This window comes from Varroa jacobsoni, unplaced genomic scaffold (genome assembly GCF_002532875.2).
Source record: "Varroa jacobsoni isolate VJ856 unplaced genomic scaffold, vjacob_1.0 contig00710, whole genome shotgun sequence".
NCBI classification, from domain to species: Eukaryota; Metazoa; Arthropoda; class Arachnida; order Mesostigmata; family Varroidae; genus Varroa; species Varroa jacobsoni.
Window position 1 is genome coordinate 56,243 of NW_019214511.1, and position 25,037 is coordinate 81,279.

The following is a 25,037-nucleotide window of genomic DNA, read 5'->3' on the forward strand; positions in this document are numbered from 1 at the left end:
CACGCCTTAAGTTCCCCCTCTCTCCCATTGTTTGATTGTTATTATTTATATTATTTGGTGACTGTATCTGTGTGTGTGGGTGTCGCCTGTATTATTATTTTTGTTATCTGAGCACCTTCGATGTCGTCTGCTTACACGTGCTGGCAGCCTATTCCTTACCGCAGATTGTGTATTCCAACAGGCCTGGAACTATATCTAGTTACTTGAGAAATGCTGCTCTGTATTGTTGCATAACTGCGTGAGCTCGTATCACATACTATCAAAACACGGTCATCGTAAGGAAGTATCGTAAGAGAACTGTAGAAGTGTGAGTAGTTGGATTCTGTGTGTATTCCCGCTGAACTATCTGCGTCATTTGTGATTATTGTGGGCAGCGCTTGTTCAGAACATCTAGAACTATTGGGTCCGTTTGTATAAAAACCTGTTGTTATTTACAACAGGTTTAAAATGAGCTTATCCATTATGTGTTAGCCATCCTGTTGATTAATTAGATGTTAGAGCATTTCTAGTCAACAGGGAATTTATTTGTCTCAGATTCAGCTAAATTGTATATTGCTTATATATAGGTTAGAGAGTAACGAATAGGTTGATCCGTATACACATTGGAGCGTCTATCATGAAAAAACTTTTATAGTAAAGAAACTTTTTCTACAATTTAAGGCTAGTGACGAAACAAAATAAGATTTGTACCTGTGTTTTTGGTTAGCTTGAGTATGATGTGATAAGAAATGCGGATCCAGAACGATAAACAAGTAAATTAAAACTAAAACAGAAACAATGATTAGGAAATAAAACTAACACATCTGTCTTACATGTTCTTTCTTTAGTCCTACTTACAGAAACATGGAATTGCCAACACCGCGAACAGTGACTGTAACCCATAAATAAACTGACGATCAGGAGCTTACAGCAACGCCTTGGAATCATATTCCTTTCACGCAGCTCGTATAGACTGTCCAGAGGTCAAGAGAGCAAGCTTGGCTTGCTTGTGGCACAGCCGTGCTTTCGTGACTGGTTCACCACAAACGAAATTCAACCGGAAGAACCATGGAAGTGTGCAGCATTAACGATGTCAAAATATATAACCTGGCAGCCGGTAAGAGCCTACCAGATTGGTTGTCGGATCGCAAGAAACGCGCCCTAACCCAGAACGACTCGAAAGTTCGGCACAGAATCGAACTGATTCAGGAGTTCGAAATGCCAGCTGTTACAACTCACCTACGGGTCACTCCAGATCAGGAGTATATCGTTGCATGCGGAGTATACAAGCCTCGACTCAGATGTTTTGAAGTATCTCAGCTGAGCATGAAGTTTGAGCGGTGCTTCGATTATGAGGTGGTGGCCGTAGAGGTTTTGGCTGAAGATTATTCAAAAATGGTATTCCTCAGTTCGGAGCGCTACGTCGAGTTTCACGCACGTTACGGCAGGTATCATCGGATACGAATTCCGCGCAGTGGTCGTGACTTGAAATACCTCCAGCAATCCGCTGAACTTCTGTTTGCTGGTGATAGTCCCGAGGTGTACCGATTAAACCTTGAGCAAGGTCAGTTCTTTAAAGCGTACGAAAGTCAAGCAGCAGCTGTTAATTGCCTACAAATTCAAACAGACCACAATCTAATTCTAATGGGAACAAGCGATGGCACTGTGGAAGCGTGGGATCCTCGCTGCAGAGAAAATATTGGTATTCTTCCTGCGGGTGACGAAGTTTTCACTGAAGACCTAAAAAATATTCCTGGCATCACAAAGATATCATTCAGGGATCCTTTGACTATTGGAGTAGGCACCACATCGGGACACGTTTTACTGTATGACATTCGTTCAGACAAATCATTTCTTCGAAAGGATCATATGTACTCAATGCCAATTAGAAGCCTGGATTTCCACAATGACAAACGAATCATTGCAAGCGATGCCAAAGCGGTGAAAATCTATGGGGAAGACGGCAGGATCTTTACGAGCATTACAACAGCGCACGATATCAACGACGTTAAAGTGTTCGGTCGGTCAGGCTTGATTTTCATTGCAACAGAATCGCCCAAAATTCAGCCATATTACATTCCTGCTCTAGGAACAGCTCCACGCTGGTGCAGTTTCCTCGACAACATCACTGAAGAGCTTGAAGAAAGCAATCAAGACACCGTCTATGACGATTACCGTTTCATCACAAACAAGGAATTAGAGGAGCTCAATTTGACGAATTTGGTTGGTACGAGCATGCTACGAGCGTACATGCATGGCTACTTTATAGACACTAGACTGTACTATAAGGCGAAGGAGCTCAGTCAACCATTCGCTTATGAAGAATACAAGAAGAAGAAGATCAAAGAAAGGCTAAACTCCACGCGCGTAGACCGCGTTCCAGACAAACGAACTATGGACCTCCCGGCTGTGAATAAACGCGTTGCGCAGAGACTCCTGGAGAAGGAACAGGAACTTAAGGAGAGCAATGATAAGAAAAAAATGAAGAAATTCAACAACCCGATGAAGGATCCAAGGTTTTCTGCCATGTTCTCTAACCCCGAGTTCGAGGTTGATGAGGAAACTGAGGACTATAATAGACTGAGAAGTGTTATTGCGATCTTGCAGAAGCCTAAAAAGATGAATACTGAAGGTAGAGCTGCCAATATGCTGACATTTCAGGAAGGGGGAAACGAGGAGGATCGCGATGATGATGAGAACGCCTCTGATTTCTCCGATCTTGACGATTACAATAACTCGATCACTGATAGCCATGGGCCAAGTATTGAACCAGCGCCGCAGAAAAACAAGTCTGAGTCGCTCGAGGACAAGGATGCCGACGGGTTTTGTAGAAAAAGTGGCGCCGAGGCGTTACACGGATTCCGTCCAAACACAAAAAAAGTCAAGAAATCAACAATATCCCTCGCTGAACGACTGGAGTCAGGCAAGGATACAAATCTGGTTGAGATAAGTAGGGGGTTCACATCAGGTAACCGAATGATGACATACCAAATTAAGAAAAAGCGATATGAAGATGAAAATAAGAAGCACGTGGAAGAGCGCAAGCGATTGCGCCGATCTACGAAGGGCCTCAATATGAATAAGGTGTAATTAGATTGAGTGTACTTAAAGGGTGATCGGTAGGGATTGTGAAAATGGGCGGTAAGGACTAATTGCTGCGTATTCTTCAAGTACTATGTTTAAAAAATGCTCAGGTGTTTAGAATGCTGTTGTTAAATCTGTTATTAGATGGGGTGGAAACTTTTGTTATTAGTTGACTGAAACTGTGAAAGCTATAACAGTTAAAGATGTCGCTATAGTTGTTTTTGGAAGAAATTTTTGCATCGTAGTTCATGCGTGTTTATATATATTATGGTACACGCATGGATTCACAAGCCAGATTTTTTCTTTTACGTCAAACAGGTCAAATAACGCGTGATTTCAACAAAGAAGGGGAATGAACAAGTGGATACAGATAACGTGTGCTAATTACTGAACCACATAATGCATTTGATATTCATTACATGTTCTTTTGGAACCACGTAACAGCCAAATGTATATTATTGTTTTTATTAGAAAATATTTTTTACGGAGTGACTTAATATGTGTATGAAATGAATACCGTTTCACGAAGTTCTAACACAAAGAAACGGTGTCTGAAATTATTTATTTGACAAGTTTATTCTGTCGCTTCAGGGATAAGTTACTGATAGCAACGCAATTCGCAAAAACACTGCAACTTTGCCCTAAAATTTACTCCTTAAGAGCTTCACTATGCAGTCGGATGTGGTCTTCGATAAAAGTGGCTATGAAGAAATAACTATGGTCGTAGCCTGCATGTTGCCTGTAGTTGATTTTTAGCTTGTCGCTGGAAGATGCTGCTTCCTGCAGCTTTTCGGGCAACAATTGATTTTTTGCCAGAAAATCATCGTCTAGTCCCTGATCAATTAGGATGTTCAAATTGGGTCCAGTGTAGGTCTTAGCGAGCTCCGTAGCGTCGTAGGCCTTCCAGGATGCCTGATCGCTTCCTGGAATATACATGATAAACCAAAAATGAGCAATGTACTTGATGGTTCTTCAGCGTGATAGTAACTTTATATTAGACTGCTACATCTAACATCAAGCGGCGACAACCCCTATTAAACTAGTACTGAAATATGACTCTACACGTTTCTACACGAACTAAGTTTCATAAATATAAGATACAGAAGAAAACTAGTAGTAATCAATTGAGCCCTTAGAAAGATAAATGTAAGCTAACTAAGTCTATTCACCTAAGTAAGCGTTAAAGGCCTTCTGTCCCCAAGGGCATTGTGACGGTGCGCAGATTGGAGCAAATGCGCTAGCAGATCTGTAGCGGCCGGGGTTGCGTAACGTGCAAATAAGGGCACCGTGCCCTCCCATTGAATGGCCCATAATCGAAGCCCGAGAGGCGTCGACCTCCGATGCGAAGCTGGTCGCTAAAATCTAAAAATAAAAAATACATATATATATTAGGTAAGATTAATTTCTGCTCACTTTGATCAAACTTTTATTTTAAAATGCTTATGTATTAGATCTAATTAAATGCACATTACATAAACTGTGTCTAACCCAAATCAAAGTTTCAGATGCAATATTAGAAAAGCATAGGAGCAAAGCAATCGAGCTGGGTTGACCAAAGAATTGCATTTTAAGATATATTGTGAAGGTTTACAGTTTCAGCTGCACGAGATAATTGCAAAAGAAAAAAGATACCCCAGGCAGCTCTTTGGTGACATAGGAGTACATTCTGTAGTTGGTGCTCCAAGGTTCCTGGGTTGCATCCACGTAAAATCCAGCACCGGTACCCAAATCGTAGCTATCATCTTCACCAGGAATATTGCAACCCCCTGGAAATATATTTTAGTTGTGCATTTAAGTGAACCTAATCGATTAGATTTGCGCTACAGGAGTTTTTAAAGGAGGGAAAAAAGTATTTTGAAAAATTGCACATTATCTAAACATACATGCATATTTAGATAGTAATGTGTTATATCCCTTGAAACAACTTTATCATTTTTCATACACCTGACAGAACTGGAGACTAATTGGATTACGCGCTGACATATCCTTACACCATACATTATGGTTAAAACCTAAAATACATATGAATTCTAAGACTCTAGCAAATTCCTAAGTTGATTTAATTGCATTTTCAAATATATCGGGTACGTACGGGGGCTGGTATCCGGACAAACTATGGCGACCTGATATTTCTGCGCAAATTGTTGCGCGCCGGCCTTCGTGATGAAATTCTGTTCGGTACACGTCAATCCTGAGAGCCAATATATGACAGGGACCTGATGACGCAGAGTGGTAATGCAGTGTCTTTGTATTCGCTGTAATACTACGACTGAAGCAGGGGCTTGATTCGTACTGGTACTTTTGATCTTACAAAAAAAATTTTTGCTACTGTATCCAACTTTTTGTAATCGGCAAACATACATTTATGTTTTGAAGAGAGTGGAGTCGTATGTTGTGTTTCCTAACGCTAGAATGTTGGAAAATTTACCGTTAGCACAAAATATGGCATTTGCTATTTCTATATCGTTACCTGCTTTGCCTATACATAATTAATAGACGTAGATGAAAGTAATTAGATGCAAATTGTTGTCGAACTTCGCACCTTGGACTTAGCTTCAGGTAAATAAATAGCGAAAGTGGCTTCCTTCTGTAACGTGGTCGAAGCATGTTTAAAAACCTTTTGGAAGCCATTAAAGATTTTATTGCTCGATACCAATATTAAAGACATCTGTAAGAAAATATAATGATAAAGATAAATTGAAGTAATATTAATATAAACTAAAAACATGAATAATTTTCTACTAATTAGAACTACCGAAATATTTTTCTATTTTTTTTATAGTTCTAAGGTCTAATAAAGAAGTCGACGCAACCTCCCTTTAAAATAACCTGCTTTCTATTACTAAAGGTAAAGCTGAAAGACTACAGACAAATGGTAAAATTACACGAACTTCTGAATGTGGAGCCGTCTAGTCCTTTTCTGTCACAACAAAGGCGAACTCATTGCAATTAAATTTATCAAGCTCTACGCATACAGACTACACTGATGAAACACTAGAAGAATTCAGTGTTGTCAAACAAGCGGCGACCAACAAGTAGATCTTGGCCAAGTTGACATAGAATGAAGTTGCAATTAGGGGTAGCTCGATTGTCCACGCTGTCAGCGCAAATCCATTAACACATTTGTATTCGCGCGTGTATAGTTGTCGGATATATTAAAGTTCACAGAACATGTTATTTCCAATTGGAAGCGACAGCAATTGCCTAACACGAGTATTGCGGAATACCAGGCAGATAATTAAGTGGTTTGGTAACAAGTAACTTACATTGACTTTTAATTGACCAGTCGTAAAAATTCAGCTGTCGAGTAGAGGCACAAGTCCTTACCTAGGACCGGAAAAATGGATGAATTGATAAAAAAGGATCAACATTTTGAAGCGGCGGCGGCGTCGCTATTTTTGGGAGAGGGTAGCTAGTTCCGGCGAAACCGGCGGGATTTTTTGAGAATGACGCATCCATTCGATCCAGTAAATAAAATAGGTCCACATTGTGTCGTGCAAGCAGTCCACCAAACGGAGCACCCATTCGATTTAACCCACGGGTTGTCACTAATAAAAACTGTGGATCCTTGGACTCACCATGGGTCTAACGGGATATTCAATCGAGACCGATAACTTATACATTTGTATCTACGATACAAACGTTGCCTTCGGGTCAGATAAACACTCAATCAAATAGAATCTATATTGCTTCAGTTGCTTAAAATTGATTATGCCGTATAACTATTTTCAAGATCAAAAATTTCATTTGTGCACAATTAAAATAAGAGTAATTGTATTCAAGCTTTAATTCAAATTGTCGATTTTTTTGTGTTTCATCCATGTAATGAAATTAATACTCGTCGGTTGTACACATGAGCTCAATTAATTATTATTCAACGAGTATTGCTTGCGTAGTATTCAAGTGTATTTCCTGCACCGATACCAATGGGACCGAGACAACTATCACAAACCTCAGGAGCGTTATGGATCGGATCGCACTTGTGACAGATACGAAGTTTAGTGGTTATGAAGCACCTATTGTGGATTTGTTGCCCAAATAGATATATTTAAACTAAATTTTAAGCAATATAAGCAACTGTGCGCAAATCACACTCAATTAATCAGCTGAACCTCACAGGTTTTGTTTTCTTTTGAGTGTTTTGTAAAAGAAATGATTTACTCCTTGTAGAGAAAAAGTTTAATTTGTTTTCTCGAAAGGAAATAGATATTTTTTGGAAGAATGAGATGTATTCGAATATATCAAGCTTTTTAGGGACATCAACAGAAAGTTTAGTTTTTAGCCTATAAACTTGAAAAATAAAAAAGATCTTTTTGCCCCATATGTTTTTGCATTTTGTTGATTAGGCGTATTTTCGAGGGGTGATACATGGTTCGCTAAATATTTATTTCTTAAATATTTTTCTTTTTCAGGACTAAAAGAGGAATTTCTCAAATCGTAATAAATACAAATTTCATAAATCCTTTTAGATTTGTAGTAAAATGTATACCGTACTGAGAATTTAACAACCTATGGCCGATGATGTTTATCCTGTAAAGACAAAAGCATAATTAGCTAAGGCTTAGCTAAATGTTAGTGTCTCAGTAAATGGTTAAATTGTACGTTCGTTTATCATATATTCATATTGATTCAGTTATCCGTTACACTCGTCAAAATCCGCAAAGCAGAAACGTGTTTTATATAGAGGTCCTAAAGAGATGCGAGGGAAAATTTAGGTAAGTTACCTACAAACGTAACAATTTACTGCGCATTGTTACCCGGAAACCTCTACGTGTTCAACTTAACAAAGTACAACCCATTAGTTGATGCACCACAATCATGCACTTATTCCGTACTTCTGTTTTAGTCGATGGAACTGTTTTGAAACACCATTAGTATTATTATTACTGAATGATTAGTATTGTTATTGCTGAATAGAATTATGCTTGCACTGGATCTAGTATTTAATGTAATGTAAAACAAAGCCATATTGAAACTTTATTCAATGCAGCATTTTCTAAAGGGTATATATTCTTTCAGTTTTTTTAACAAAAGATTCTGTATCAAAGATCCAAATCATATGTAGCTTTACCCGTTTTACTGTGGCAATGGTACGACTTTTAAAAAACGGATAGCAACGAAGACAAAACCTCTAACCTCTGATTGATGAAACATGTCTTGCCAAAAAACCATTTGATCAAGTTAAGCATGTTTACATGCAAGCTGAATTATTTGTACCTATAGAAAAAAAAAAGGGTCCGTGGCCAATGATGTTTTCATCTTACAATGATAATGTTTAAGTGCATCGAATTTAATAAACGGTACACGTAAAAGATAACTGACTTGGCAATGACGACCTGGTGATTGAGCTTGTGTAACGTTCTGAGAAATCAATCTCCTGAACTATGCTATCGTTTTTTTTATATTCAAACCTAACAACAGAACCGTTTATCCCTTTTGGTAAACGTTGGACTGCCAAGTCAAAAACTTTATCATAAATTAGGTATGCTGATTTTGATTAAAAGAAGGTACTATACTATTATCTAAGCCAAAAAACAACGTACCTGAGATGAAATCAGCTCACAGGCATTGGGTTTTTGAAGAACGCCCTCAAGCAGTGCGTCACCTGACTGTCAACATGGGTCGGTAATTATGCCCTCCGTCTACCATTTTTTGTCATTGATTGTTTTTGGTAAGTTATAGTTAAAACTTTCATGATTCGATAACTCATGATTCCAACAAGTACTAAGATATCTATATTATGTTCAGCATGCGAAAAACAAGCTAGTCATAATTAACTGTTTAAATATACTACTAATACAATATAGTAAAATACAGTAAATTGGATTAAGATGAATATATTATTGTACTTCGTTGTGTCTGCTTTACATACAAATCAAATTTATTTTTGTTGTCAGTAGCCAAAGACTTAGGTATACAGATCAATAGCACATAATCTCAGCGCCATAGTAAGTATACGAAACACTCAGCGTTACATGGATTATACAAGTGTTGTTGAGTTTATAAGACGAATTTAAGAGATTTGCCAGAAGCCTTAAAGATGGTACGGCATAATATCTGTCCCAATTCTCCCCGCATATGAAACACGGACATGTATCGTCAGTCTCGTGGAAAGCTAATTTCATATCGTCTATAGTAAAATCATGTACGGAATAGCAGTGACGACTGTTCATTGATTCAAATATCACTAAAGTAACTAGCATTGCTTTACATGCAAACTGAGACAAAAGCTTCTTGACGGTTTGAAAGCTTCAATATTACATCTACGCAATATATATATATACAATGGTAGAATATTTAGTGAATGCATGAACCTTGTGCTGGAAGCTACCCGTCTGTAGTGGTGCTCAGTGCGGAAAAAAATAGATATCTTTTCTGCAGTAGCCCTGTTTATCAGTTCTTTTTAACCAGGCATATCCTCGAGCAGTCTATTTATATGTGTACTTATGTTATTCGTCCCTACATAGAGGGTAACATGAATAAGTGTTCCCGTTGATGCTAACAAGCGTGGGTAAGCAAGAAATCTTAGGCGTTTTGAAGCACCGCTTGCAATGTACACGGTGTTCAGATACAACGGGAAATACTTTCACCATATCCATCCTTTATCTTACCACATCGCAGCCTCTAAGCAGTGTTTTGTTTATAAACGTTCTTTAATAAAAATTGATGCGATAAGGCCGATCATATTCAGAGCATCATACCTTACTGCACGAAAATGTTTTTAGATTCTTCTCGTTTAAGACGACTGCGCTGCTAATTAAAGCCACAGCATACAGATTACAGTATTTCCCAACAGTATTGCAGATAAACTGCATGCAACAAGTAGCTTCCCCAACATGTGCATTTCAGTAATGGTATAATAAAATGCGGAGAAAAACGAATGAAAACGTAAATACGCATCCGGACATTGTATTCCAGTAGCTATTAATTCCTCATTGTTTAATCTCGTAACTACTATAGGAGCAGTGTACTGACCGTGAACAGTGTGAAGTTCTGCAATATAAAAGTAATATAAATGTAATATAAAAGTACGGCTAAATGAAACCAATTTCTTTGGAGAATGCGAAACTCGTATATACTTAGATTCCTTCAAAATTCATGCTTAGGCCAATCGTGGTTTTTCGAAATTTTATTCTTCAATCGCCATTACTGTGGTCGTATTATCGAGCTAAGTGCTGAACCCGATAAAATGACCGTGTGACACCTGCAACAAGCCCTAATTGTATATTTCATTTTCTACTAAAAGCATATTACACGCTCGTTAGAGTTCGTGTTTCTCTTAGAAACAATGTTTGACGCTAGTACCATAAAATTCGTAGCATTTAATTACGATTGAGTTGCTCTATTTTTCGTAGCAGAACATCGAGAATGCAATCGGCAGGCACAGTGTTTTGGTCTTGTAATTGTATTGTTGTAGGCTATTTCCCTTCTCGCGGGCGGCGTTAGCATTAACGTTGACCGTCTAGATGAGCGAGGTTTCCTCAAGTACCACAACTACTTTTGCTATATCTAGGGTAAGTGCTCTATCAGATTTTTTATGCTGAATATAACGGTACGGGTAAGTGTTGGGTGACGCAACGACGAGGCCTGTTCACCGCAGCGAACAAGGCCTACTATTGTAAGAATAATGTAGATCGGACAATGAGAAGAAACTATAGGGGCATTGTCCCGTAATAGCTTAGTAGACAACGTAATTGCGTGTTCATAGTAGAGACACGTTGTGGTCTGGGGTCAAACCTGAGAATGCAGACGTTTTATTTTGGGCTGGGAGTCAGCTGTATGATGAATAGGTTGACAACTCGAAATGAAGGTGCGGTAGTTGAAACGACAACTACTGACCTGTTGCAATAAGAAGCTAGGCTGGATCGCCGTTCTGACTAAACAACAGACAGACATTGTTGTCATGAATGCATTTGTATGCTAGAAAACCCATAAATCTAGTATTTATCATGTTTCTATTATTTCATTTTCCATGGTTTTGTTGCTTTTGTATGGTTAAGAAAGAAAGCTTGTTTGGCTTTTGGTGCAGGTACTTCGTCGGTTTCTGATGGCAGTAACAGAATATCAAGCAGAGTGAAACTGTGCATGTAGGGTAGCGCAGTATTTCAATGTTATGAGTTTGGGACACTTTGAATTTAGATTACTGACGATTATCACTGCTATCATAACTCTGCTTAATTAGCGAACTTGGCTCAAAAAGCCAGAGATAGCTAAGGAGCCAGCTGGTACTGGTTTTATTATATAGGTTGTCGGCTAGCTTACTCAAAGTCGTAGTCTATTTAAATGCCTTATAAGTTTTTCCTACTACTGGCAATGAACTGTCAGAACTATGTGAATTTGTGTTATCGCGTGCTGTCAAATACAGCTGATAATAATCGATACAAACGAATGCTCACCAAAGGGTTGCACTTTGTTTAGTTACATTTAAAACCATTTGTGGAATTAAATATATATGCAATACATTGTGATCAATTTGAAACCTATTTTTCCGAAAGTTTTACGTGCTTTTTAATTTGCTTTTCAACACTGTAAATGGCTAAGCAATTTATAGGAAATTGTGGACGCCACTTTTCACCAGAAGTTACCAGTAAATCCGCTTTATTTATTCATAGTTACGACGACACTCTATTGGCAATAAGATATGACTCACTTTTTTTTATATTTCAGGCAGGGTTCATCTAGTATGCCATAATTTCAATAATGGATACAAACTGAACACCCTGAGGTTGCAGCTTCGACTATTACGTTGCCGGATCTCGATCGAACAAACTCACTGTGCCTCAAAGATTGATCAGCTTGTTCCATGATAAACAACAATCATGTAAACAGTAAGGTACGCGTCTTTCGGTTACTTAATAAAGTATCAAACTTTGAGATGTAGTGTCGATATCTGTAAGGGGTGTATGTCTTAGAGTAACAAGGTGTCTGATCCTTGAACTATTGACTGTTTTTAGACTATTTGAGCCAGTGGAAAAGGCGCTAACGGCTGTGCACATGAGTCTTGGCTGGACTTTAATGCTGGGCTAATGGATGAAAATCCAAAAATCAAGGAGGAAGCTTTCAAAGAACTTATGAAGAAGCGTGTGTAAATACATACTTTCCTACCGCTGTGATATGGATGTATGATTTGTGTATAAAATCTGTTTAATGAAATGCTGCCTTGGTAAACATATTCAAATCGCGCATAAAGCTGCGAGCTGGCTTCTTGTTTGCCCTTTTTATTTATGAAAAAGTATAGTCTTAGCTAAATCCCGTATCGAGGCTTTCCTATATGTGGCAGCAAGTGAGTATACGAACGTGGTTTGTTACAATTAAAATTATCTCAATTATCAAGGGTTGGTTGCACGTCCTAAATGATGGACAGCTGCTAACATTTCTACGACTTAAACGATTTGATGTCAGCAGAGTTTACGGTAGGCTGCGACAAATTAGAGAAGACTCGACTATCATATTCTGTAGAATATCGACCGGCCTGCAAAGGTCCGTTCGATCACTCCCGCGGTCCAATCCCATTGTGTTTAAATTTTGCCATGTCGGAGCCGGTGATACGAGTCAGCAATGGTCGTACTGCAGCGAGCAGAACTGTACCTCTAGCGAGAAATAGATGTCTTAGAAAAACTGAAGATTCTATTTAGTAAAAGAAAACTTTATATTTATCATCATATCTTCGATAAAAAGGCGGCTGTCATTACTGATTGAGTTGAAGTTAATATGTTGTTTGTGATCGTTAAAATTCTTGACATACTCTCTATGAGTTTTTCTATATTCAGAGGTTTTGTTGAGTTCAGATCTCGTTAAGGGTCTGAAAGGTATTTTGGCGTTTCATACTTTTAGTCAAAAATATCACACGGATATAGTACGAGTAGTAGCGATAAAATCTCATTATAGTGTTTTTGCTTTTCAACAACGTATGGTTGCTTTGGACGGTTTGCTTAAATGTTTCCCATAATCTAGTAGGAGTAACGTATTTGCCTAGTAAATTTAGCGTGAGGTGGTTTAGGCGATACGCGATACGCTTTGTGCTGCGGGAAGCCAGACATTTGTAGCAATGTTTAGCTTAGCCAATACCCTACGTACAATTCAATAGACGTTTAAACTTTTTAAACCAAATAAAAGTGCCTAAACCTAGTCCTAGTCTTAGATTGTATTCACTGTTTGCGTTCTTTGTTGTATATAGCTAGAGCAGAGAGCTTGTCCCTCGAAAAATTAAGATAGCGCAATGTGCCGCATTTAGCGGATTACGTTCCAAACGGCGACCAACTTTAACATTACGGAGTCATGTTCGTCTTAAACAAAATATTAAAATATACTAACAGAATATTGTTTTCCTCTAAATGATTTTGTTTGTTTCGTATTTGTTTGTTAGAAAACGACTATATTTGCTAGAAGATCTAAATGTTTGCTCTGATTTCCTGGCTGATTTATGTGCACCGCCACACTGTTGGCGCCTATCCGAAGATTCGGCAATTAGCTTGTATTAGGAACAGAATGATTTCACCTTCTTCTATGTTGTCTATTGTAGCTAACAATTTTGCACTAAGGCTCAGTGATCTTGCCTTCTGCTCGAAATGGTTACATAATTTTATGGTATCAATACGGTTCTATTCACTCTGCTTAAATAAATGTTGTTGCCATTAAAAGCATTATTTTGTGCTCAGTATTACAGGGTATAGTAACAATCGTACAAGATTAGTATTCCGATCAATTTGTGGGTCTTCAAATACTCGACCGTCTGTGTATAAAATCCTGCACAAGGTTGCATAGACGTTCGCTAAAAAAAGGTATTATTATAATGATTTCCACGTTCTTCTTCAAACAAACTTCGAAAAAAAAAAAAAAAGCAAAAAGCGAAGATCTAGTGTGATTTAGTTTGACCCTTAACTAGTGGTGTAACTTTTCTGTTCATAATAAATTGTGGCTTGCCAGTTAACCCTCCAAGTAAACTTACGGAAGATCTTGGTGTTCAGCAACATTTAAGAGTAATGGAAATTCATTTTAGAGATCTGTGATTACTTATTTTTTCAGCTTTCTCTAATGAGCTGGCCCATTTACAAGCCAATTGAACGCATGCTTTTTTTTTTGTAGACTATGACTTTGCGTCGTGACTGATGTCACTCGAACGAAATCCTGTAATTTTGTTTTTCCTTTTTTAGAATATAGAAAATATTCACTTTCATTTAACAAATATACTTGGACTGCACGACTTCCTTCTACCAGAGATTCTTTCTGCAGATATATATATAATTTCGGGTATAAATTGAGTTGGAGTATAAACGCCACGATGACCATGTTATCAGAAATGTTATGTCCAAGTCATCATAAAAGAACAAGATGATTTGCCCAAAATATTAGGGAACTGTGTGACAGAAGCTTTCTTTTCTTTTTGCTAAATAATCATTAGGCTTGGCCGGAACTAGCGTTATTCTAACATTAGATTTATTCAAATTAACTACGTTATAGCTTAGGCTGCCAACCAATTTGTTTTATCTATTTACTATACCGCTATTCACGTGTAGGGTGCGAGACGAAAAGCTTCCATAGCTCCTAATATGCCAAGGAAAAAGACGATGATCCACCATGACCCCATAAAGGACCTTTACGGTATCATATTCCTTACCTCTGGTTGGACAAACCCAGATAACTTAGTCGCCAGAATTATCAAAGCTATTTTTATTATGAAACAGTCAGGAAAGTTGCACTCTTGAGAGAGGTCGTTTGAATTCGTCTGAAGCACTTGAAGGGAACGTAAAACTTACACATCCAGCAATGCTACGTGAAATTTGTAAAAATGTAAATTTTTCATAAAGCTACAGAAACAAACAAGTTATTTAGGTTATTCAGCTTGACAGAAAATGTTACTCAATATTGTTTTATAACATGTTTTTAAAAAAATACTTATGAGAAATAGTAATGGTAAACAAGCAATGTTCGTGCCGCATTAGGCGGCTAGCTATATATATATATATATATATATATATATATATATATACATATATAACTTATAAGCTGGGCAGTTTTGTAAGTTTCACACATTCGTCGAAAAAAAAAGAACACATTTGCACATTGATAATAAGCTCATAAGTGACACACGTACTACCGGATTTAAACGTTGTGAATACTATAATATCTTAAAGCTCTGTATCAGCGTAAGGTCTTCGTTGAATAGTTCTTTCTGAGGAAGCCTTCCTGTAAGTAAAACAGGAAATTACAACAAAATATTCCAATAGAAAGATGCTTTCAATTAGAATTAGATTATATTTAGATATTTATACTATTAATCAGCGTTTACGTAAATTCGTGACATTCGAAAATAGCCAGTGTATTACGAAACGCGTTATTCAAATCATGGTTATGTGTGTGATATTATTAAGAAAAACAAGTGTAAATTTTAAATTGGAAACCTTTATCTAGAATAAAGGTGGCACAAGGAATTGAATCCAGCACGCGTACCATTCCCAGTGCAATAGCCCGATGCACAACTGGATGTAATTGAAAGCATAAAAGGTAGCGTGAAGTTAGATCTACGCTGGTTCGACCTACGCAAAAAACGGGTTGTAATGATTTGACTTCTCTGTTTATTTTCTGCAGAGATTTCTTATTAATGAATTGATACTTAACTCAAAGTAATTAAAGGTCCTTGATTGTAAGTAATGTACTCCATTAGATACCACAAAAAACGGTCTATGAATGTCTCTTCAGTTCCATCTGGAACTTCGCGCTTTGTCCGATGACCATATATCGGTCAGTAAAAGGAAACCGAAAAAACTACGTTAGGGAAAGCTGTTAGAAAAACTCTTCTTAGACCCCAATTGTAGTGTGTACACACGGTGCCTGCATCTTTGATTCTTTTCTCCGTCTGTCGTTTCCCGACGCTATCAGCCGCATCGCAGACATCAGCTGATTTAGTCGCGAGTCCTCATAGATTTATTTTCGAAGCTAGTCAGCTTCGAATTTGTAGTGTCCAGTAGATCACCAGGTCTCAGTTTATCATTGTATTTTTTTTTACATAGACTGACCTAGCTAACTTCTGTGTGATAATACTTGAACCATAAACGAATATTCATAGAAAATCTTTTGTTACAGGGGCACAGTATGTTGTGTCGCAAAATAATAACAACAAGGAACATCACAAGTATCCCCGCAACTACTGATCCACATGTTGGTCGAGCTAATGTCGCGACTGCAAAAGGCTAGGAATAAGGACCCTTTTCCAGGCTAAAAGACGTCATGGAGAGCGCAAACAAAAGAAGGATATTTAAAATAGCCAAACGCCTGTTCTTTGCCGTCCGGTCGAACGTTAATATACAATGGCGGTTTCAACACAGACGTTTACATCGGAGCGGAAACATTTGAGTGAACTTCAATCAATGCAGCCATTGATTCACGTCGCGAATTGTGTGTGTTTATGCGCGGGAACGTACAATGTAACAATCAGTCCATACTTAAATCAAACTCTTTATGCAATTCAAAAAACAACTGCCTTCTTCACATAAAACAGACGACTGGAACTTATAAAAGAACATATTGATTAGACGCCACCATAGGAATATACAGATACAATTACTATATTGATAGCGAGATGGATATGTAAAATTTTAATTTCGGCTTCTCCTTTCTTCGTCGGCCTGTGCGATAATCTCTTCCAGTCCATTCTGAACATTGTACGCTGGACGTTGAAGGGTTAGACGAGTTTTCACACAGCTTCTGATTTTGAAAGTCCGAAAGATGATCTTTCGTCCATCGTCGCACTGGTATTCGTAGCTCTTTCCGAGCAACGAACGCGTTTCAGCTTCTACGACGCATTTTGGGCACTCTAACTGCAAAATAAGATTGTATCACAAGAGATACGCGTACTTACCTCTGCTCGTATAGAAAAAGAACTGCCCACTCGATACAGAAACCCCCTCGCATGAAACGTGTTCATCATATTGTTGGTGCTATAGTGACTGCAGGAGACGTGTGAGTCCTTTTTAAACTTTAGCAGCACGATCCAACGGTAGGTAAGTATTACAGCTATATGTCTTTAAGTTAGTTCAAGCTAGTTACATTATTACAACCTACAAGCTGATAGAAAAAGGTGACTCGTACTGGCCAATAATAATTTTTTTGATAATACTAATTATTATATTATTACTATTATTACTTTTGAATATCATAATGAGGAAAGAAAAGGTATCTTGGAGTTTTGGAATGAACAAAGCATTCTTTATGTAGTCATCCCGGAACTTGCACCAAGGATGAAAATTAGTGCATTAGAGGTCCAAAGTGTAAGAGGTTCCCTTTCAACTTTTTAAACACAGTCCGTTCGGTAACAGATAATCGATCTGATAGAAGAAGCTCTGCGACACGTCAACCGGCCGATGATATTCTCGATTCGCGTGAGCTAGCGTGATTTCTAAGCCAAATTGGATAATTACAATTTTCCTATGGAACCCGTCAGAGGCTAGACAATGACAGACACTAGTCATGGGTGTTGGCCGGATATTTATACATCTTTTCCATAACAGTTCACTTGACATCTTAGATAAACCTGATTCGTGGAAATGATGTAAAATTTGAACAAATATTGGATGCCGAATGGTTCCAACGTTAGACAATAACGATGAGCTTCCCATATGAGGTATATACTAATCAATCTCTGCACCGACATACATAAGTCTATTGGAACTTGGAAAAAAGCTCATTTTACCGGAAGTTACAACATTCGGTACAGACGCAGTATCCTGAATAATCAGCGGTCAGGGTGAACTGATGCTTGTCTGAGTGTCTCCAAAGAGAAACGTTCCGCGCGAACGTTTAAGTAAGTGCTAGTTCTGATTTATGATATCACATAGATCGTCAATTTTATTGATTTTCACAGTATACGCCCATTCGTTTAAGTGGTTATTTATTGTCCAGATACTGGCCGCTTTTTCCACTTTTTACGGGTGTCCATGTACTCGAGCATGAATATCATTAATGGTAGAGATTAGGGATAACAGCGCTCTTGTTGAGGCTCGTCAACGTTCTACGCTGCACACAGCCAACGAATCAAATTCAACAGCAATTGTGACCAGTCTTGCTGAATCATTAGCGTAGCCCGACTGATCGATACAAGACGCCATTGGCTATTTCAGACATGCTGCGTATGAGTTTCGTGTTCAATTTCACAAGAGATTAGTTGAACAAACAAAGCTTCCTATTTAATAGCATAAAGACACTTGTCAAGTAACAGTAGCATCATAAGACGAGACGACTTCCTGCTGAAACCTTTATAAAAGGTGGCACTAGATTTTTGTTCTAGTTCATTTGTGATCGCGTATATTGAACGCATTGGTGTGACAAAGCAAACTGAATAATAAATCTTGTTTATTTTATAGTAATTAACCTATTCGCTTTTTATTTGATTCGTCGACGTTTTTTACAAATATTCACATTCAGTTTGTCTTGAAAATTATATTGTGCATAAGCGGTTCGGTCTAAAGAAGGGTGCCGAAGACAGTCTCGTGAGAGGGACGCAGATTGTAGCGCATGCATAACTATGAACCACCGAAAATCCGGGTGACTCGTGGTGGATTTTCAAAAATCCATAAAGACCCACTGTGTTGTTGGCTAGGACCTGCGCTTATGCAAGCTTCATTCGTTAAAGTGCGTTCAATTTCATCACTCAGAGTAATTATGATATGACGTAAGAATGACAAAATACTATAATCTGGAGGAGGGGGGGGGGATACTTCGGTATTGCAATATGCAACTTCCACACATACTCTTTGACGTTTCGGGTGACAGCAGGAAACTTTACTGGATGACATCGAAGGCTTAGTTCATCCAAGGTGACTGTGTAGATAACAGTGAAATATTTCTTATTTAAAACGATGTCGCTAACTAAAACTATGTTTCAAACCTCATATTATAAATAAAATCAATCGAACGTGATGTAGATATCCAGCTTTAAATACTAACTACGGTATAATGAAACAGAAGAGTACGGCGAATGATAATTCGAGCATAACCAAAGGCCAAAACCTTTTGCATGCTGGAATTGTCCCTACATTTTATCGAAGAACTATCTGCTATTGCTGCTATAAAGGACTGTTTAGCCTTAAAAATATGCAAAACACTTCATTTTGTTCATATCTGCTGTGAAATCTGCTACAGAATATTTCAGATACTGCGCACAAGTGGTGGCTTAGCTTCGAGCGCAGTGAACATTATAATATATACAAGTATATAATAATCAAACAACTTCTGTCGTAACTGCTTTTAATTTATTGTAAAACTAGTTACTTTAGAGAATCAGTTTTAGTTTTGATTTCGCCTTTGGGGCACCTGTGGAACTGCTCATGAAGCCATTTAGAACGACTACGAAATCTGTTTTGTGGACCTACTTGGCTTTCTCAACATCTGTATAACAACGGTCAGTTAATGTAAATTTACTACCAAATCAATGTTTTCCAATTCTTTTATTAATCATAATCATTCTCATAGTAGACGAGTCATTCAGCAGCTGAGACCGCATTTCGCGTACATATAAATTTATATCGTAAACGAAAACTAATAGTTTTCGTTGCGTGCTAACTTCTGAGATTAATAATCTCAGAAGATAACACGCAGCAAATCTCTTCCATCTTATCAGGCATATATTCGTCGATCAATTGAACTCGATATGATTCGGGTATTGAAAAGTATTGTATGACACTGAATACAACATGGGTGACGCAGCTGTTAGGGCTTGAGACGCGTAACCATGGCGTACAGAGTTCGACTCGCACTTTAGGGTAAAACTTTTTTTGTTTTTCTCTTTGATAAATGACATCTAAATACTTAACACCAGATCACCTCCACACGCTCGTAAAAATGTAAAAGGAGTCGTTCGCAACTTTATCACACAATTAGCCAGCATGTTTCCACTGGGGTAGTGGTATATGATAACGACTCCCGACCAATTCTTGGATGATTTTGATCACATTCCTCTCAACAGATGTGAAGGCTAATTATATTGCTTGTACGGATGGTATGCTTTTACAGAGATCCTTGATTTTGGCGCAAAACGAAATATACTGTGCCAATCCGATAGTGTTAGCCGAGAGCACATAGCGACTATCGCTTGTTCTTTTATGGAATATTTTTTAGAGGTCATGAAATAAATCATTATCAGATCTGTGAATCTCATTAAATAGCACGGAAAAAGGCAAACATGTAACATAACCTTCGCTGTCCTTTAGAATCTTCACAGGATTATCATTGTGTTTCTAACAGACTAGACAGTTACGGTAGTAATGAGCCGATTTTAATTTTGTTATTCGGCTCCTTTGTAACGTTTATGCTTCTGACTACGCAATCACAAACTTCTTAATACCATGTTAAGGTCGTTTCTTGTCTGTGGTAATCAAAAAAACTTCTAGGCTTATTTTTCCCCATTCGTAATGGATATCCACTAACTTTTCTTTATACGGTGCATAAGCTTTGCTTGCAGGTGCATTTTTTTTTTAGGGAACATGGTAGGACAACTGTAAAATAGAAGATGTGAAAAACAATATAGAACATGGACATCTAGATGTTTCGTGATAACAATCAGTAGATATGGGCAAATATACTTTGACCATCTGTGATGACATTTAAGTTTTTTCTTTATATTTTAATAGTTGCACGCGATTAAGGACGCTTACGACTTACGTGACTACGAAGAAGCAAACCAGAAACTTCTCACAAAGTGGCGAACCGGCGATGCGTGGCACAGAATGAAGGAACAAGTAATTAATAACCTGGACGCCTGGAAGTTGGACTTCAACGCCAAGGTTCCCGACAAAGACCCATTACTCGTTGAGAATTCGCTTAAGGAATTGAAGGAAAGGTAAATTTTTTATTCCTTTTTCTATTGTTTTCTGGTGTCCGGATCTGTTAAACAAACCGGTTTATATATGAACATATGGCTGGCATGCGGAACTTAGGTTCGTTTTATATTTTTGTAAGTATCTAGCTTTTCTAAAGAAAGATCTATTCGCGCTAAGAGCCCGTGCCGACAGTCGCTTAGCAATGGCTTTCCTGTTTCACGTCAAACGGCGACTATTTAAACTTTGATTGGTGATAAAGTGTGTAGTGTACCTCTATATAGTAGGTTACTCTCTACAAAAGAAATGGAGAATGCACTTCAAAAACAAATGATAATTGTGAACAACAAGGATAACCGAAGGATTTTTCAGCACATATCAATTCACCTCGAACACAAGAATCAAAGATGTCCCTGGTTGATAGCGTGTTTGTGTTATTAGTATCTTAACACGCAAATACATGAACAGTTATGGTTCTTATTATGGATACAGAAGAAGAGTACGAATTAGGGGTTGCATGCCAAAAATGATGATGGTGATAGTAACATTTTGGCTGATCGCTGTTTTTCGTTGCAATATAAAAGCTGCTCATTTAATAAGCACAAGAACTGTTGCTTTGTTTCCGTATTTCCTACAGGCTTTCAGATGGCATCCCAGGATGGGAACACATTCTAGATGATAAGCACCTGTTGAAGTTTTTGCGGTATAAGGATTTGAATGTCCCCGCAACGTTTAAGATGTTTGACTTGATTCACAAGCGTAGAATGGCCGAACCTACACGCTATTTTCCAGAAGGGAAGGGCCCGCTTCACTATAAACACGTATATGAGCTTCGATGCGCCGAAGTTCTCCACCATCGGAACCCACGTGATGGCACAGCTGTAGTAATTATTCGGTTGGTTGTGTTTTGTACTAGTGTGTTTAGTTTTTGCCTTAACCGCTTACAGGGTGTACTATACTATTGTCAAATATATTGAAATCATTAATCCAAGACTACGAAAGTCAGAATTGTCTTTTAGTGATTCAATTCAATTCAAAAAGCAAGCGTGCTTCTGTCTACTTAAGATCCCTGTCTGCTCGAATATAAATGTTCCAAGAAGTGATTTCAGCATTGATTCGAGTTGTTTCATGTTAAGCAAAACCTAACACAAGTGACAATGTTATGCTATTTATATTGGGTACTGGGTCAATAATTAGTAAAAAATATTGTCTAATTCAATAAACTTCGTCGATTGGGATCCTACTAGCGTTACTGCTAAATCTGTAGATTATTCTGGATTGATTATCAAGAACATCACCTGTCATAACTTGCCCTGATTACAACAACATGCAAAGTACAGTTCGGTAAAATGTATTTTCACTTGTCATGTCACAAGGATCATTGTTATTGTTATATATAAAAACATCTTTTACAGACATATTCTTGTGATATGATCCTTCTGAACAGCATGATAAGCTGAGAAATCAGTTACAATCCCACGAAAGTTGAAGCACTGCATCATAAGAAAATGCTATCAGAGGTGACGCTAAAATGAAAGTACTAGATAACACAGTTTTACTTTCCGTTAACTACGTCCGATAGCGTTGGGGACTGGAAGCCGGAAACAGGAGTGGATTACTTTACCTCGCAGAACGCGGGCGTCTTTCTGGTCGAATACGTTCTTGATGATGAACGTGTTCAGCGCGATGGTGTAACGTTGATAATCGATTTTAAAGGATTCCGTTTTTCGTGGGTTATGCAGTTCTTCCCGCCATCATACTTGCCGGTAAGCGAGTTGCGATGACGATTATGTAGGCGCATTAGTATACGTTTATAGTTAATGCATATTTTTCTCTCACCAATCTACTCATTGTTCCTAATAGCGAGATGACTTAATTCATTATATTTAGAAACTCTCAGACTTCCCCCCTGGTGGCTATTTGGCTATATCAAATGTATTGATTAGAGAAAAAATCGAGGCTTTATTGCAAACTGAAATAGCAATGTTTCTGTACACTCCAACGCTTGGTTGACCAGCTTGGCAATGAAGGATTGCTTTGAATGTTTGTTTTTTCGCATTGTTGTTTACTTTTCATAAACGTCTTGAGCTATTCAGATAAAGAATCTACGTGGATGATGCGCTCAGTCACAAACATATCTGTTTCCATTTCCAGACGATCATAACGACTCTGCAGGATACAGCTCCGATACGTTTTATCGGCATTCATATTTTGAATCAGCCGGTGATGTACAAAATACTTTACGGCATGGCCTATCCTTTTATCAGCAAAGAGGTAAGCTACGCTGTACTTACAAAATGTATCTCTTGATTCTATGCAACCTATTCTAGTACATTCTAGAATTCCGCTTATAGCGACATGTCTTTCCATGCGAAAATCAAGATCAAAAAGATCTAAATTTTCATTGTTTTCATCAATTTCCTGCTAGTAACTAAATTATACTCTCATATATATACAATGGTATATATTATATCATATAATTAAACGCGTATCACCATTGTATATGCATATATACAATAAACGCGCTCAGAAAGGTTCTAATATTCTGATATAGCATATATAGTTTTATAGAAATTAGTTATTGCGCTGACCCAGCTGCGCTTTTTTTTTGTAGTAAATATTAAATATCGTATCATCAAATTGTATTAATAAATTATAAATCAATAGCGCGACTGTACGTTGTATGTATGTAAAGAATATTATGATTCGATATCCAACTAAGAGCCCACGCGTTAAAGTTGAGACTAGTCTAGCGCATATTTGTTTTACTTAGTACTGACTGCGACGACAACCAGTAGGAATGAACCTACTTTTTGATAAATTTTTCATTGCATTTATTTTCTCTTCCAGCTTGTGAACTAGCCATTGAACTTTGTTTATTTGAATTAAGTCAAACTTATTCTGACTTTAATTTCTTTCCTGCTGTCTTTTTTCAGGACCTCCTAAATTTAAAGTAAGCTAAGTATTCACGATAAATCAAGAGAGTACATCTAATAATTGTCAGAACTTGCTTTTTTTGCTGACTTATTCTAAAAATTTTGATAAAAATTCTAACATAATTCATACCCTTATAACTTTCTCGGTGCTCTTATTCCGGTTATCGTTGTCTATCGCGACCGCAGAATCAGCAAAAAATTCACTTCCATGGGACCAACATCGTCGCTTTGCAAAAATACGTTGACCGTTCGATCCTCCCGAAGGACCTTCTTGGACCGCAAGAGCCTGACTATATGTGGTTACCCGAAATGGTTTACAAGAACCACGATTTTTTTGTCGCCAGAAGTTATTTGCCGAAAGGCAAGAAAACCGACGGTAAGGAGAAGAGCATACTTCACTAAAAAACGGACTTCCAGTTCGTTCAAGATATTGTGCTATGCTCAGTAGTCAATAGAATTAGGTGAATCCTCTTTTCCAAAATGTACATACGTTCCAATCGGCTAAACTTCCCAGCAGCAGGTATCTAACATGATGTATAATGAATAAAAGTAGTTTACGAAATACCAGTTGTCACAAGTATATGTATATACTGGGACTATTTCATGTTTGGTTTTTATAACATATAGAGTGAAGATGGTTACATTATTCTCTCGTTTGAGAGACTCTAAATATTCTAAATTCATTCTTGAGGAGTCTTGAGTCCCAAAGTTCTGTTCAGTATTGATGTGGCTGCAATCTGTTAGGTAATCAAATTTTACACACGAACAAAAATGGCTTTGTTACTAAATGAATATACTAAAATATATTTATACAAATATATATACTGTCAGATCTTATTGTATAGCTGGGGAGAGCCAAGTACCATGTTGAGCTTATGATTTCCGCTCGAAGAAAATTATGAATGCTGTGTATTTTGTTAATGGCAATAATAATAAACTTATGTGAGTAGAGTCCGTGTAAAACGCAGTGTTCTTCTAGCGGCGGGACTTCTCTGACACGGCTTTAAGTGAGAAAAGTAGCGAATTAATGTCCACCATCTACATTGTATATATATATAGACTCGAAGTGATTTAATATGTAAAAAAAAGAGATAATTTAGCCACAAATTTAAAAAAATACAAAGCCATATATATATATATATATATATATATATATATATATATATATATATATATAGGCTACGGCACGCAAATTGTGTGTTATTTTTGAAATTTTATCTAAACGAAG

General features: G+C 37.6%; 3 protein-coding genes across 12 annotated transcripts; 2 read left to right on the forward strand and 1 right to left on the reverse strand.

The window, feature by feature from the left end:
- The first annotated feature begins 132 nt into the window (after positions 1-132).
- l(2)34Fd (nucleolar protein 10 lethal (2) 34Fd) lies at positions 133-3,627 on the forward strand. Its single transcript, XM_022852329.2, has 2 exons — positions 133-307; positions 828-3,627. Exon 2 carries the CDS (start codon positions 1,048-1,050, stop codon positions 3,067-3,069), a length of 2,022 nt encoding a protein of 673 aa, XP_022708064.1. The 5' UTR covers positions 133-307; positions 828-1,047; the 3' UTR covers positions 3,070-3,627.
- LOC111271499 (S-formylglutathione hydrolase) lies at positions 3,616-6,448 on the reverse strand. 2 transcript variants are annotated; one of them, XM_022852330.2, is made up of 6 exons: positions 6,330-6,448; positions 5,606-5,731; positions 5,156-5,279; positions 4,696-4,829; positions 4,233-4,425; positions 3,616-3,986 (listed from the first exon to the last, which is right to left on the reverse strand). In XM_022852330.2, the coding sequence occupies exons 2-6, from the start codon at positions 5,729-5,731 to the stop codon at positions 3,712-3,714; spliced, it is 852 nt and encodes a 283-aa protein (XP_022708065.1). In that variant the 5' UTR covers positions 6,330-6,448; the 3' UTR covers positions 3,616-3,711. The 2 variants fall into 2 exon arrangements, with proteins under 2 accessions (XP_022708065.1, XP_022708066.1); XM_022852331.2 differs by lacking the exon at positions 6,330-6,448 and adding an exon at positions 5,955-6,271.
- Positions 6,449-11,730: 5,282 nt separating this feature from the next.
- On the forward strand, positions 11,731-24,772 carry LOC111271501 (alpha-tocopherol transfer protein). Of its 9 annotated transcripts, none has more exons than XM_022852341.2 (9): positions 15,649-16,039; positions 16,147-17,063; positions 19,679-19,820; positions 20,688-20,896; positions 21,511-21,768; positions 22,456-22,639; positions 23,028-23,147; positions 23,810-23,826; positions 23,996-24,772. In XM_022852341.2, exons 4-9 carry the CDS (start codon positions 20,784-20,786, stop codon positions 24,255-24,257), a joined length of 954 nt encoding a protein of 317 aa, XP_022708076.1. In that variant the 5' UTR covers positions 15,649-16,039; positions 16,147-17,063; positions 19,679-19,820; positions 20,688-20,783; the 3' UTR covers positions 24,258-24,772. The 9 variants fall into 9 exon arrangements, with proteins under 9 accessions (XP_022708073.1, XP_022708067.1, XP_022708068.1 ...); XM_022852339.2 differs by lacking the exon at positions 19,679-19,820 and having other exon boundaries at positions 15,650-16,039; positions 16,147-16,487; positions 16,710-17,063; XM_022852335.2 differs by lacking the exon at positions 19,679-19,820 and having other exon boundaries at positions 15,650-16,039; positions 16,147-16,458; positions 16,710-17,063.
- Positions 24,773-25,037: the final 265 nt, after the last annotated feature.

What these genes read in the sequence shown, in the direction of transcription:
- LOC111271501 (XM_022852332.2), top strand. Translation starts at nt 11,867, where the DNA reads ATGATAAACAACAATCATGTAAACAGTAAG. An exon ending in ACAGCTGTAGTAATTATTCG is followed by an intron (nt 21,769 to 22,455) that starts GTTGGTTGTGTT and finishes TACGTCCGATAG; the next exon opens with CGTTGGGGACTGGAAGCCGG. An exon ending in TCCCGCCATCATACTTGCCG is followed by an intron (nt 22,640 to 23,027) that starts GTAAGCGAGTTG and finishes TTCCATTTCCAG; the next exon opens with ACGATCATAACGACTCTGCA.
- LOC111271499 (XM_022852330.2), bottom strand. Translation starts at nt 5,731, where the DNA reads ATGTCTTTAATATTGGTATCGAGCAATAAAATCTTTAATGGCTTCCAA. An exon ending in TTGTCCGGATACCAGCCCCC is followed by an intron (nt 4,830 to 5,155) that starts GTACGTACCCGA and finishes ATATATTTCCAG; the next exon opens with GGGGTTGCAATATTCCTGGT. An exon ending in GGCCTTTAACGCTTACTTAG is followed by an intron (nt 3,987 to 4,232) that starts GTGAATAGACTT and finishes TGTATATTCCAG; the next exon opens with GAAGCGATCAGGCATCCTGG.